The sequence below is a fragment of the Zonotrichia albicollis genome, chromosome 19, assembly GCF_047830755.1.
Source record: "Zonotrichia albicollis isolate bZonAlb1 chromosome 19, bZonAlb1.hap1, whole genome shotgun sequence".
In the NCBI taxonomy this organism is placed as follows: domain Eukaryota; kingdom Metazoa; phylum Chordata; class Aves; order Passeriformes; family Passerellidae; genus Zonotrichia; species Zonotrichia albicollis.
The window spans coordinates 9,812,831-9,826,733 of NC_133837.1; the positions used below are offsets into that span (position 1 = coordinate 9,812,831).

At 48.4% G+C, this 13,903-nt stretch overlaps 1 protein-coding gene across 4 annotated transcripts in view; it reads left to right on the plus strand.

Moving 5' to 3' along the window:
* RHBDL3 (rhomboid like 3) overlaps positions 1–13,903 on the plus strand; it is a 60,995-nt gene continuing 47,092 nt past the window's right edge. Inside the window, exons 1-2 of one of the 4 annotated variants that reach the window (XM_074554918.1) lie at positions 1–543; positions 3,954–3,977. In XM_074554918.1, the coding sequence (XP_074411019.1) occupies positions 424–543; positions 3,954–3,977 (144 nt within the window). In that variant the 5' untranslated portion in view covers positions 1–423. Of the gene's footprint in view, positions 544–697; positions 1,377–3,953; positions 3,978–13,903 lie in introns of those variants that run through there. The other 3 variants (XM_074554919.1, XM_026795537.2, XM_074554921.1) reach the window with 3 other exon arrangements.

Below are 13,903 nucleotides of genomic sequence, written 5' to 3' on the forward strand. Positions count from 1 at the left end.
GCCCGGCGCTGCCCCCCCGCCGCCGCCCAGCCCGCATCTCGGACGTGCCGCAGCTCCGGGCTCTGCCGCCGAGCGCCCCCGGGGCTCCCCCCGCAGCGGGAAGGGCGGACCCCCGTCCCCGGGCGATGGCTCGGGGGAGGCGCCGGTCGTGCCCGGGCCGGGGGCACCGCCCGGCCGCAGGGGCGGGAGGCGGGGAGGGGTCACTGCCCCGGCCGGAGCTCGGCCGCGGGGATGCCGCCCGCCGGCGCTGCCCGCGCTAATTGGATGTTCCGTGCATGGAGGATTTCCTCCCCTCCCGGCTGCGGGAGTCATGAAGGCAGGCTCGGCTGCGCTTGAAAGTTTGCCAACCAGCAGCTAGGTTTAATTTCTTTAAGGATCTGGGGAGAAGGGGGGGCGGGGGCTGGAGGGGGACCGTTTCCAAGCATGGGAGACAGGCTGCCGGAGCCTCACGCCAGCTCTTCCCCTGCTGTGGCTGCCAGCTCGGAGGCGGAAGAAATCGAGGTGCTGGACTCCGAAGATGTCCTACCTATGGCCGCAGAGGATGTAAGTTTCCTTTGCTCGGTGTCTTCCCCCCTTTCCCCCGGGCCGGGATAATCGGCTCAAGCTATTCATAGCTGAAGCCCGGGATGGGCGCAGGAGCGGCGCCGGTGACCCTGCGGGACCAGGGGAAGCCGCCGTCCCCGCCGCCCTCCGCGCCTCCCGCCGCTGGGTGTGCGGGCTCCAGCAGCCGCCGGGCTGGCTCCGTCCCCGGGGCCGCAGCTCCCGTCCTTCCCAGCCCCGGCAGCCCGGACAGGCTCCCGGTTCGCTGGGTGCCCGTGCCCGGAGGGTGGCGGCGGATCGGGCAGGGGCACCGGACTGCGCTCGGACGCGACTCGAGCCTGGCGAGGAGCTGACGCCTTGTCTCGAGGGGCGGCCGGGGGACAGAGCGCTCCTCCAGAGTCACAGCCACCCGGAGGGTGACAGATGTGAAACGCTCCCGCTCTCGGGAGCTGCTCCCTCTTCCAGCCCCCGAGCAACAAACAGTCGAGTAAGTTTTCTCTCGGCTCGCCAGGGCTGATGGCTTCTCTCCACCCTCCGAGCTCTGAAGGCACGTGAGGGTGGGATAACTTAGCACCGCTCTCTGCTCACCCAGCCCAGAAGGACGCGAAGGGGTCCTGCGCACTCCAGATCTGCTCCTGCCGTGCTGGGCGGCAGTGCCTGCAGAGCTCGGGCAGTCGTTCTGCGTCTGCCGGACCCGGAGGCAGGAGCTGCCGTGCACCTGTCTGGGAGGGAGTGAACGTGAGAGATCCTGGTGCATCCCAGGACTGCTCACAGCTCTCATTCCCAGCAAACTTGGCTGGGATGACGACTGAAAAGTGTCTGCTCAGTCTGCAGCGGTAAGTGCAGGGTCTGTTCCAGCCTGTCAGACATAAAGCAGAGATACTAAATGTCTTTCTGAAGCGGGCTCTGGCTCGGGTCTTGCACCGCTACAGAAGGGACACTCGGGAGCTGAACGTCCAGCAGCGGCACATCCCCCCGGCCCTCTCTCAGCCTTTTTGATGCTGCTGGAGGAAGCCGCCCAGGCATGCTTAGGGACAGAGCCTGTGTTTCACCCCCCAGCCCTTCTGAATCACCTAGAATTCGGTTGCTGTTGGGTTTTCCTCCCAGAGGGCAATGGAGGAAGTGCAGTTGCTTGCCAGAGCTGCATTCCCAGTCTGTATTCCTGAGCGCAGCGCAGTCAGGAGGGAGCGTGTGATGCAGGTTGACCTCTGCTACAGCACTGCCAGACAGTCCTAAGAGGAGATGCCTGACTCAGGAGTGTGTGCAGCTATGACTTGGAAAGGGTGGCTTTCCTGGAGCTTTTACAGTCCAGGTTTCCAAATCCCATTGCTGGCTTATGTCAGACTGTGACCTTTTCTTCTCTGACAAATTTTGTGCTTGTCTGGATGGTCCTACAGGAAAGATTTCCTGTTGTGATACATGTGAGCCCCTTGGAGTTGCTCCAGCCTCTACACAAACGCAGCCATTAGCAATTCAATCCTGCCAGGGGGCCCAGGAGATGCTGAAATGCTGAGTGCCTGGCAGGATTGGGCTCCTGGGACAGGAGCTGTCCCTCATGAAGTCTAAATTCTCATCCCAGTTCCACTGCTGCCTTCCTGCTTGACCTTGAGGTAGGAGAGCTTGGGTCAGATCCAGCTTGCAGTGTCTTGCCATTACTTGCATTGTTATTTGACTCTGGTACCTTGTTTTCTATAATCAACAAAACTAAAGCCTGCAGCTGCACTGGTTATGGAAGCTGCTGAGACCTGGCAATAGATGATGTGACAGGAGCCTGAGGTATCATGTATCATCTGCAAGTCAGAAAAGCAGGAAGCGGTGCAAATGCCCTCCTTCTACTGGGCCAAGATTTCCTGCTGAAACAAGCAGCCTACAGAGCATCATCTCTGAAAATTTCAACTGCTCTGTGCTACTCTGTGCCCCCTGAGACCTAGCTGGGGGTTGATTTGTGTTGTTGCTATTACATCTGAAAGCCTGATGGAAGCTCTCTGGCCTGGCCAGCAAGAACTGACACAAGGTCAGTTCTTTATGTGTTATGAACCACAAAAATATAACACAGTGGAGGTTTGGCTGTCACAGCCTTGACAGTGTGTGACAGCTCAGCTGTGATGTCATTGTAGCTCTCAGAGCAGCATTCCATAAAGCCAGGATTCAGACAGTCCCAAAATGTTCTGTTTAAAGTGCTGGGCTGATTTATGATGATAAATGAGAGCTTATAAATGGAGAGAGACATGGGAGGAGGGGAGCCAACAACTTAACTAATGAAAAGTAATTCAGTGGCCTGATACCCCACTGTCTCTTCAGTCAATTCTGCTTTAGATTTGCCTGCCATGTGAAAGGAAATGTTCTTCTAAGACTAGATAAGACTCTAACCAGATTTCTGCTTTGCTAATAGCATTGTGAGGAGATTTGCTTATAAAGGTCTGATATTTGTTGTTTTACTCAATTTGTTTCTTTTTTGGGAAGGTAAATGAGAAAACAACAGACCTGGAAATGTTCAAATGTTTCTGGGGATCCTAAGCCAGTAGTTACCCCAGTGCTGCCCCATGGCAGTTGCTGTCTTCTCAACTGGCCCCTAAATCCAGGATAGATGAGAGCCTTAAACAATTCAGTAGGAATTTCCTCTGTTTCGTGGGACAGTGAGGCAGGGAGATGAGTTGATATCAGTCTCTCTACAAAGCAGAAATCGGAGCCAGTTTCCAGCTATTTTGTTCTGTTTCCAAGTGACAAGGACTTGTGTTCACATGGTTGTGAGCATCAAAGTGGAGCTTCCTCCTATACAGCATTTTAAAGGCAGATCTGATAGAACAGAAGAAGTGGGGTAAATCTTTGCAGTGGGCTCTCTCCAGCCCTCCACCCTCTCACCTTGCACAAGAGGAATTAGCTGTTTTTCAGATGTGGACACGTGAGGCTCAGAGAACTGATGGCTATCAAAAGCCTGCAGAAAGCCAGACTCAGGAGCAGGCAGCAGACAGGGCTCTGACAACCCAGCAAAGGAATTGATGGGTCAGTGTTGGGCCACAGGATCTCAGAAAGTGATCTGGAAAAACATTGCTAATTCATCCATTCCGTCAGTATACACAGAGCTTTCTTGATCTCTGTGACGAAAAACCCCTTTTTTCCTTGCTTGCCTGCAAATAGACATAGTGGGAGAAAACAGAATTAACTCATGAATGTTTTGAGTTCATCCAAATTTGGATTTGTAAATGAAAACTGTTCTCCCTGTGTTTGGTAGATTCCCCTTCCTCCTCCTCCGGAAGGGTAGGTGATTCTGGGATGAAGAAGGATGTTGGAAATGGCATTAAATCATTTGGTTATTTCTCTGTTAGAATATACTTCTACAGTTTACTGCATGTTAATGTCATTGCTCTTATACCTTCTTTTTACTCTTTTTCCTCCCTTATGCTGCCTCTCAGCACTGGAAAGCCCTATTTGATCAGGTATGTGAACTACTGATATATTCTCTCTGTCTTGTGAGCAAAGAGCCTAACCTCTGGGTAATTCCCTCTGTGCTGGCTTTCCCCTGCGTTTAAAATACAGCCTAGGAGAAATGTGCTGCATGCTCCCATGCAGGATGCTGGTGTGCAAGTCATAATTATCACGGCTGCTTTGGGCCTTTCTCTCAGTTCTCTTCAGAGCAGCCAGGGACAGGAGTGAGCCCATCCCTGGTGCCCAGGGGCTGAGCCAAGGTGCTGCAGCAGGTGCTCTGTTTCCTGCCAGTTGTGCTGTCCTTGCTTGGGGATTAAAGGATCTTCTGCTCTTTCAGGCAGGCAGACTGAGACCTGTAAAACCAGCACAGGGTTCTTTGAAATGGCTCCCCAGCAGCTAAACTGACTTCTGCAGGGTTACATCATCCAGGCAGGACCTGCTGCTTTAAACTTGCACAGGATGAGCAAGGAATCTGCTTCTGTACCAAAGACTCTGGTTGTGTCAAGTAAATGCCTTGGGACAGATCTGTAGCTGGCTGAAGTCAGCACAGCTCTGAAGAGCTCCAGACTGTAGCTGCTGAGGTTTTGGGTTGTGGGTTCTAGTTTGTAGATGATGTTTTTAGCTGCTTTAATGGACGTGTTTGCTTTGTGGTATCCCTTCCATCTGCTGGGTTGAAATGTGTAGCAGCTATATGTTGGAGATTTTTTCAGGGATGGCCTAGAAGGCAGCTGTGAGGAGCAGGTTCTCACAGCCTGCTTCTGTGAACAGCAGAGGTTCTCAGGTTATTTTTAATTACAGGTAAAAGTGACAAACATGAAGGCCTTGAGAGCCTTGCACATCAGAGTTCTCAGGCAGCTTTCTCATAACAAGTGGATGTTCTATCTTTGGCTGTTTTGGGAAAGCAAGAATAATTTTGAGAACCTAAATCTTGGTATTGGAAACATAAGGAGGAGTTGGTGTGTAATCTCTGGCCTATTGTGAGCTCAGATTTTGCAATATGCATGAACTTGATTAACACTGTTATAAAAAGTGATTGATGGATTAATAAATCGGAGTCAATGCTGACCAACGCAAGGTGGGTCGTCTCCCCTCCAACTTCAATATATGGTGAACTTCAATAGCTATAAACAGGGATTTTTCTAGGGTTGATTTGCTTCTAAACTGCAGCACTCTCTTGATGTCATAAACTTTTGTGCTGTTGTGTGTGCATGTAAATGTCACCTTCTGTGAGGGAGCTTCCTCTGACGCTGGCATCATCCTGGCAATAAAGTTCGGATGGGATTTCATCCCTGCTTTATGAAGCGATCATCTTGCCTCTGTGGCTGGCTGCACTACAAAGCCAAAGCTGTGGTGCAGCCTGCACAAGGATGTCCTTGGTGCCCTGGGGGTCCTGTTATCATTCAGCTATTAACTGGGGCTGCCTGTTCTGATGAGTGCTCATTTACACAGGGTTAGCCGTGACCAACTGCTAATCCACGTGTCTGGACTGCAGCAAGGTGGCTGTGCTACAGTCAGCAGGCAGTTGGGAGCTGGGTATTATGATTGTTGATCACACCTGAATTGTGTGGTGTGTTTGAATCTGCTGGGGCTCAGAGGGGATGCTGCCACTGAAAGGGTGGATGCACAATAAATTGCTTGTGGTCTGGGCTGAATGTTTGTTTCAGCTGCTTTGAATTCTCCTGTCTCCAACACTGGCCCTAATTTGGAGGCTTATTCTACAAGCATCCTTTGAAGTCATTGAGTCCTTGTGGGATGGGGCTGTTGGCTGGTAGCTACCTCAGGCTCAAAGAGAGGAATCTGTAATTTCCCATTGGATTTATATGAATAGTAGATGAGATTTTTTCCTTTTTTTTTTTTTTTTTTTTTTTTTTTTCTTTTTAAGGGGAGGGAGTTTGACTGTTGGATGTACAGAACACTAGCCCAGTAACAATGGAACAGGCTGTAAAGACAGACCTTCAGTAATTAGCTGTGTTTCAATTAGGGCTGCAGCTGAATTTTAAACCTTGTCTGTAAGACTTTATTATCAAAGAGAATGCAACCTGTGACAATTACACATAAGTCCTGAATAAATCAATGATGTCCTTGTTGCCTGTGGGCAAAGCTGACGTCTTCCTGGAGCATTATATCAGCAGAGCAATGCAATTAGTCCTGCAGTGAATTGCAAGATGCTGTTTGTCATGGAACAAGGTTGCTATTCCCAGCAGCAATGTGCTAGGAGGAGAGGGGAGCACTTTGTTTAGCTCTGATGGGCATACATGTGAAACATGGGGACAGTCTCAATAACTAGAGAAAGCCTGGGTGTTGGCACTGGCAACAGTTGCAGCTCTCCCTGGCAGTCAGGACCTGACTGGATGTGCACTTGCAGTGGCAATGGGTGGCCCAGGGTGCATTTGTGGCTGCTGGGCTGGGACTGGGGTTTGGGAGCCACCTGAGCTGGGACACGTGTGCCTCTGCACTCACCACCCAAGAGAGCAAGAGAAGGCTCTGGACAATGTGTTAAGAGTAGTTGGGAATTTACAGGCTGGTAGTCTGCAAGTGGCTTGTTGCTGTTATACTCTGTCATCCCAGAAAACTGTGAAGGAGAGGTCAGTGCACACACCCCCAGCCTCTGAGAGGGAAATGAAATTATTATTAATGGTTGTTTGTTTGGTTTGGGTTTTTTTTAGGAAGTATTTTTAAAACTTTCATTTAAGTTTACTGACCAAAAAAACCAGCCAGTTTTCTGTTTAGACATACAAAATTTAAGGGGTTTGGTTTTTTTATGATCTCCCCCTCCCCAGCTTAAATTAAAAATTCAGAACTTCTTGATGGAAAAATTGCTGCTCAGCCATAAAGCAGTGCTTTTTGCCTGGTTATTTTAGGAGAGAGGAGTGACTGACCATGTTTTCTGTAGGAATTTTTTATTTGTTTTGATCCAGCTCTAATCTGTCACACCGGGAACTGTCAGTATCTCAAGCCAAGATCTTCAGCCACTTGCAGACTGATTTATTTAGGAACTAAAGGAACTTAAATTTGACAAAAACTCAGACCCAGAAGTGCTTCCTATGCTTTGAGGTTCAAAGAAGCCCTTCCCAGGACAAAGTCCTGGCTGCACTGAAGCAAGTACCAAAATTCCTCCTGGATTTAGTGGGGTCAGCACTTCACCCAAGAGTTTGGGAGCAGGCAGACTCACAGCTCCTCAGTGCTGCAGCCAGACAGTTACAGTTCAGCTGCTGCCTCATACTGTGCTTGCAAGATGTGGTTTTTATTACAAGGCCATGGCCCTCGGGCAGCTCTAACTCACTTTTATATGGGAACTTTTATAGGGATTCATACATTTATTTATTGTGCTCATAAACACCCTCCACCCCCACACACACATTAGCTCTGCATCTGCTGCCTTCTGCAGTGCCTGCACCATCGCTGCGTGCTCTGTGCTGGCTCTGTGAGGAATCTGAGCTCTGAGCAGAGCAAGCTCTCTCCATCCCTCTGCAATCACTTGGGGTTTTCTTCATTTGTTCTTCAGTGGCCAAAGCCCCATTTTTTTGTTAATCTTCTGGTAAAGTTGAAAATGCGACAATCCCAGGAGCAGCTGCTGACAGTTTCATGCTTCTCTGTGTTAATAAGATTTGTTAATTGCCTTGCACTCAGACATGAGAACATCTCCCAGTCCTTGCTGAAGCCAAGTTTCCTGATGGCTGGAGAGTGATTGTGCAGATGAGTGTCCTGAGGGGCTGTTCCTGCTTTGCTCTGTCCTCTCTGGGGCCTCGGGTGCAGTTCTGTGCCCCTGCTTTGGCAGTGACTGCAGCTGGTTGGTGTGTCCAGCCCTTGGCTGGGCTGGGTGACAGGGGCTGGATAGGACATCAGTGTTCTTGGGACAGACCTGCCTTCTGAAGGTGGCTTTTAACCTTGTTAGATGCTAGGAGCTTGTGTCATCTTCTCTGCTTGCCCATCCCCATGGCTGTTGAGATTTTGAGGATGAATTCGCATTATCAGCCCTCATCTTGGAGTTCTCACTTCTTCTCACCCATACCCTGGTTTGTAGTCATGACAACAAACTTGTTTTAAATAGACATACAAAAAACTCTCTAAAAAGACCCTCCTTAGTGCCTCAACACCTTGATCCTATTGCTTGTCAATCCAGGCTGTGTTTTTGTTGCAGCTGCTTTAGAAATCCTAGATTCCTCCCTGAGACTTGCACGTGGGTGTGATGGCAACAGATGAACAGAGTTTATGGGGAATGCAGAGAGATGCCAAGTTACCCAGTCTGTGTAGGCAGCTAATGGAAAACTTGAGCTCAGAAACAAGGCTGTACAGACAGATATGCACTTGCCAGGAAGAGTTCAGTTGCTGACACTACCAGCAGTGGGTGCAGCTGAACCTGCTCCACCATGGTCTCATAAAACATTAAAATATGCTTTAAAAGATGCTGACTTTGCAGCTGCCTTAAATCCAGGGCTGGTTCCTGAACAATTGAAATTGCAGAGCAATCCATAAAATTGGGGCAGCTATTATCATTGTTGGTGGTAACTGAGGAAGGGAATTATTTTGAACTTAATGATCTTCTATGTTAACTGTCCCTTTTTTCTGGGTAGCCTTTAGTGCAGGCAGGCAGAGCTATTTCCCACGTTGTAAAAGAAATTCCAGTTTATTTACTGGGGCACTGTTGAGCTAAACATGACCCTTCACTTTGAAACATTCCCCTGCCTTTTGTTGCTGGCAAACCCCTGCCAGCTGTGGCTGCAAAACCTCTCCAGGCAGGTCTCACTGAGCTGTAGACAGTGGTTTGTGCCTTGAGATTTCATCTCTTTCTCTAACAAACAACTTGTGCTTCACTGCTGGTTTGTTGGATCATGGGAACAGGTGGAGCACAAACTGTAATATAAAGAATAGGAAATTATGGCAGTGATAGCAGCAGGATAGCCAGGGGGGTTGAGCCCAGGGTTTTGTGTAGCCTTCAAGTCCTTACCTGAATTTTGGACTATTGCTGCCTTTATAGTGTTCATTGGGACATCTGTCCCCATTTAAATGGAGTGGTGCTGCAGACAGGAGGCTGTGGAAACTGTGATTAGGAAATAGTCATCAACTTTCTACTTCATCTGCTGAGGTGACTGGGGAATCAGAGGTGCTGGTGGGAAGACTGTCCATGGTGATAAGAGATAAGCATCCAGGCCCCAAACCAGCATCTGCCTCGTCTGCCATATCAGACGTTTCTGAGAGAGTGACAGGAAACGTGTCCCCTTCTCCCCCTCTGCCAAGCTGTGCATTGTAAAGGGGAGAGACATTTTAAAATCTACAAGGGTCTCTTTACAATGCACAGAGGGGGTTCTGCATCTGCCCCACGCCTTGAAGTCTAATCTCATTTACAGTTGTCAGCGTGGGCTGCTGGAGGAGATGAAAGGCGCAGGACAAGGAGGGAGAATGGATTAGTCCCGAGCAGAGGGCACGGGGAGTGCACCTGCCTCTGCCCCGCTACCTTGAGGAGGGGCGGCCGTGGCAGCTGGGCATGTGTCATCTGCTGCTCTTTGAGGCACCCAGCCATGGAGCACACGATTAATGACTCGAGGGGCTGGGCTTTTGTCAGTGATAAAGCCCTGGCATTTCGGCTGGGCTCTCAGGCTTTTCTCTGAGCAGCACCATCACTTTACATTTCTCAAGTGGCGTTGTGGTCACAGCGAGCTGTCTGTGGCCACAATGCTTCCCTTTCTCCTCTCTCCCCAAACTGGGCTGACCTTTGCTGTACAGCATTAACCCTTTGACTCCTCCACTTTGGGTTATGGGGTTGGGAGAAAAAAAAAGAATCCCTTCAAATTCATTGCCCTGTGGATAGCCTTGAAGGGAAGAAGGGGATGGTAGGAGATGTGTTTTTGCTGAAGGAGATTGGTTTGCTGTTGCCCTCTAGATTATCAATTCCTCACTGCCTTCAGCCAGAGGCTTTTTTGAATACAGCCTGAGAAAGGGGAGGGGAATTTATCATTCCCTCAGTCAAGCAGGGAAACTTGGGCATTGGACAGCAAATATATGTCCAAGTGACTATTCCCTCTGCAGGATAATGTCTTTTACCATGCCTGGATTAGCCTCTGTCCATCCCCGGTGTTGTTACAGTGGATGGCAATCTCCCAGCACTTCCAGGCTTATACCCAGATTTGACTTTTAGCCAAAATACCCTGGAGTGATGGCTTAGCATGAAAAAGCCACATGGAGATCATTAATGATCTTCCCACCCCTTGCAAGATGAACAGCAAAAATGTCCCAGGTCCCTCCTTAATCTTCTATCTCTGTACAGAGAGCACCAGCCAGCCCTTACACTGAATGTGGATCTCTTTATTTTACACCTTCCCTACAGCTTGAAAAGTTTGTGGTCAGTTATCCCATTTCTCCTTTCCCTGGCTATTTGGGCACTCCTCTCTCCAATCCCACCACCCTGTACACTGACTGTTGACTTTGACTAGAGCAAAGAGTTGGGAGTGGAAGCCATCAATATGAACCAGATATTGGCAGCATAGCAAACACAGCGCTCTTAAGCCTGTGCCAGTAAAAGCAGGCATCTCCTGAAATGTTTCAAGGAGTCATAACAAACACACCAAAAAACACATGGAGGCTGAGTCAGTCTTACACAGCTCATGAGTTATTGGCAGCTTGATGTCTCTGGATTTGTAAAAAGCCTCAGGAGGCTTCCTACTCATTACACATTTGTGTACCTTCCACGTCTGAGCCTGGAAACCTGCACGTTGGAGTGTCCAGAGCCGTGTGTCTCTGCTGCTTCCTGATCCCAGCTGCACTGAGGGGCTTTGGAATCTCTGCTCTGCTGTTTCAGCTGGATGTGTGGGATGGGATTTAGGCACATAGATCCTTGCTAATGCATTGTTCTCAAATCCTGTCTTGCACATAGAAAATCACTGAAGCAATAAAAACGTTTAAGCCTGCGTGTTTAGAAAGAAAGGGGAGAAAAAGCCATAAACACAGAGTGGATTGATGCTGTTGTGCTAATCAGCTGGTGCATTGTGCTCTGTGGCTGTGTGCTGCCATGACAGAGAAGGGGAAGAGATCATCTCATCTCCAGAGGAGCAAGCCAGCTGCTTTAGTGAGTGGAAACAGTTTGGAGGTGCTTTTCTACACCATCATCACTTATACCTGTAACAGGTACTTTTACAGGTATAACTTTATGTATAACTTTATATATAACTTCAAAGTTATATATAACTTTACAGGACTTTTAAAGTTACTCTCTACCAGACAAAACAAATGTTTCTCCTCTACAGCAGGAAGTATGGTGTTCCCATTGCTTTCTGGTATTTGCAATCAGTGCAAAAGTACTGGGGCACGTTTGCAAATTAAATGCAGCAGTGGGAGTGTTTGACAGCAGCCAAGAAAGCTGTGATCTCTCTCTGCCTCCTCACTAGGTGTTGTACTATATGTTGGTCTGAAATCAGTTAAGTAACAGCAGACCATGAGACAAAGTTGATGGGATTCAGCTGATGGGCTGTTTTCCTGCACCACTGTACATACAGGCTCCTGAGGAAAGCTGATCTCCGAATGCTCTGGATTTCTGTGTGATTCAAACCTTGTTGTGTTTGCCTGTTCAAGCTGTAGCACTTCTTTCCCTCTCCCAGTCTCTTGAGTGGTGGCATCAAGCCCAATCTGGCTGCTCAGGGTGACACAGGGAATGTTCTGTTCACTAGACACAATATTTCTTGGTGAAAAGTGTAGTGAAAGTCCTGAATGTTTGTGATCCCTCTGAGTCTCACTTGGACCTTGAATTCTTTCAACTTTTCAAGTAAAACCCCACACTAGCAAGACACAGAGAATTTATGAGTTCTTAGTGTCCATTCCTGTTGCTTAGGAACAGGTATCTGCAGTGACCCTGTGTTGTTGGTGACAAGAGTAACGATGTATGAAACTGATGTTAAACAAGCAAGATCAATCTTACCCCTAGGAACTGTTCTTCATGTTCTTTGATACTTGACATGCTTTGTGAGTAGCAAATACTCTGGAGCTCCTGAGTTCATGAGGGAAAGATGAATGAGACAGCTGGAGGCGGAGCTGTTTGTGACTATCATCAAACCTCTGCTCTGATGCGTTTCTTCAGGGCAGTGTTCCCTGAGGAACTCTCTGCCTCAGTGAGCCTCCACAAAAAGGTACCAGTGATGAACAGGAGTGCCTGGTTTGGGGAGCATACTTGTTTATGATGTACAGTGGCAGTGGAAGGGTTTGTTGATGGCAGCCTGCAGCCAGTGAGATGTAGCCTTGTTTGCCTCTTGGCAGAGAAAGGATCAATATTATAGAAGGTGAAAAACTGGAACTGTCACAAAAACTATTGGAGGACCTGATCCTGAATGCTCTGACTTGGTTTAGCAAAGCGCTTGAAAACAAGTGTGACAAATGTCCTGGATTGCTTCTGTGTCTGATGTAAACTGTGTTTTGCCAGGGTGGGTATCAGAATGGGGTGTGCCCTAAGGAATTTGGAGACCAAAGTGGGATTTTAGTTCTGCCCCTTGGCTCTAAGACAGAGCCAGATGCTTGTCTTCCTGCCACTCCTCTCACGTTTATGCTCACACTGAGAAATAATGGAAATTAGGACTTGAGCATTTTTTCTCACTTCAGGCAGTGGCCTCCATGGAATGATGTTGGGTTTTAGCCTTGTCTTTTGCCCTGGGGAGGAAAATCAAAGTGTTTATTGTGGTTCCTTCTTCCATTGGAACTGCTGCCTCTTCCCTCAGCTGCTGCTTTGTTGCTGATAGAGGAGTTGCTTTTGCACACAGTCCTGCTATCACTGGATTGCTGTTTCTGGGTTGTTCTCCTCCCTGTCAACAAGCAAGGCATAAATATTTTTCCTTCATATGTCCTCTGACAATAGTATTTAGGTCTTGGGGAAATGTGTATTTTTGCATTTAGGCAGCCCTTTTGGGGGAGCCTGCTGTAGAGAGCATGGGAGATAGTCCTGCTGCTGCTGTCCTTGGTCTCTGAGCTGTGCTTGGAGACCATGGCTGGAGGAGTAAGTTCCTTCCAACCTGAATAAAGTGTCTGAAGAATTTTTATTAAGCTGTATTTGCTTTATTACACTTGGACTTGCCAACCCTGGGAACTGTTTGGGCAGGTCTTGTGCAAATGTGCTGTGTGCAGGATGTGCCTTTGACATATTAAATATTCTGGTGTTGTCTCTTCTAGGGCTTAATGAACCAAATTCAACAAGACCAGTGTTCTGGATGGCTTGTTCCAGGGTAGTGATGGCCAAAATTCCTCCCAAATAATTGTTTTCATGTATCTGAAACAGTGTTTTCCATCTTTATTCCCCCTGTGCTCCATGAGCTGAGAGCTGCCATTGCTGCATTGATTTATGGGATCTTTTGGTCTTGGTACTGGTGGCCAAGAGGAGCCAGAAAGTCATTTGCCAGCTGCTGATTTATGACCCTAGTGAACAGTCCTGAAAAGCACAGTAAGAATTTTCTGGGCCTTATGCAGTTTTAGCTGCCTGGGAGCTCCAGACTGTTATCTGACCATGTGGAGTAATCAAACTGTGAAAACTAATTAACTTTTGTGCCTACTGCAAAACAAACAAAATCATGGAAAAATGCTCCACACTTGCAAGCAACAGTGACTTTATGGGTTTATAAGCCTGTGTTTAATGACCAAGCATGTAGTGCAGTGTGTGAACTATGTTCCTTTTGCTGGCTTCCAAAGCTGAACAGAGCATAACAAGCTTTACTGATCACTGAGGCTCTGAACACCAGCTTGGGATAAAGTTCTCTTTCATCCTTATTAATTATGTAGCTGATGTGCAGGTGGAGGTTTGACACAGAGCTGCATTGGGTGGTTTCTTGTAGTCTAAAGCAGCCTGAATTACGCTGAGCTGCTGCAGTTCATTCAAGGAGAGCTGCTCTGTGCAGTGGGAGTACTGGAGTCTTTCTGAGGTCATTCTCTGCTCCTCACACGTAGGTGAATGAGCCCTTTCTCAGTG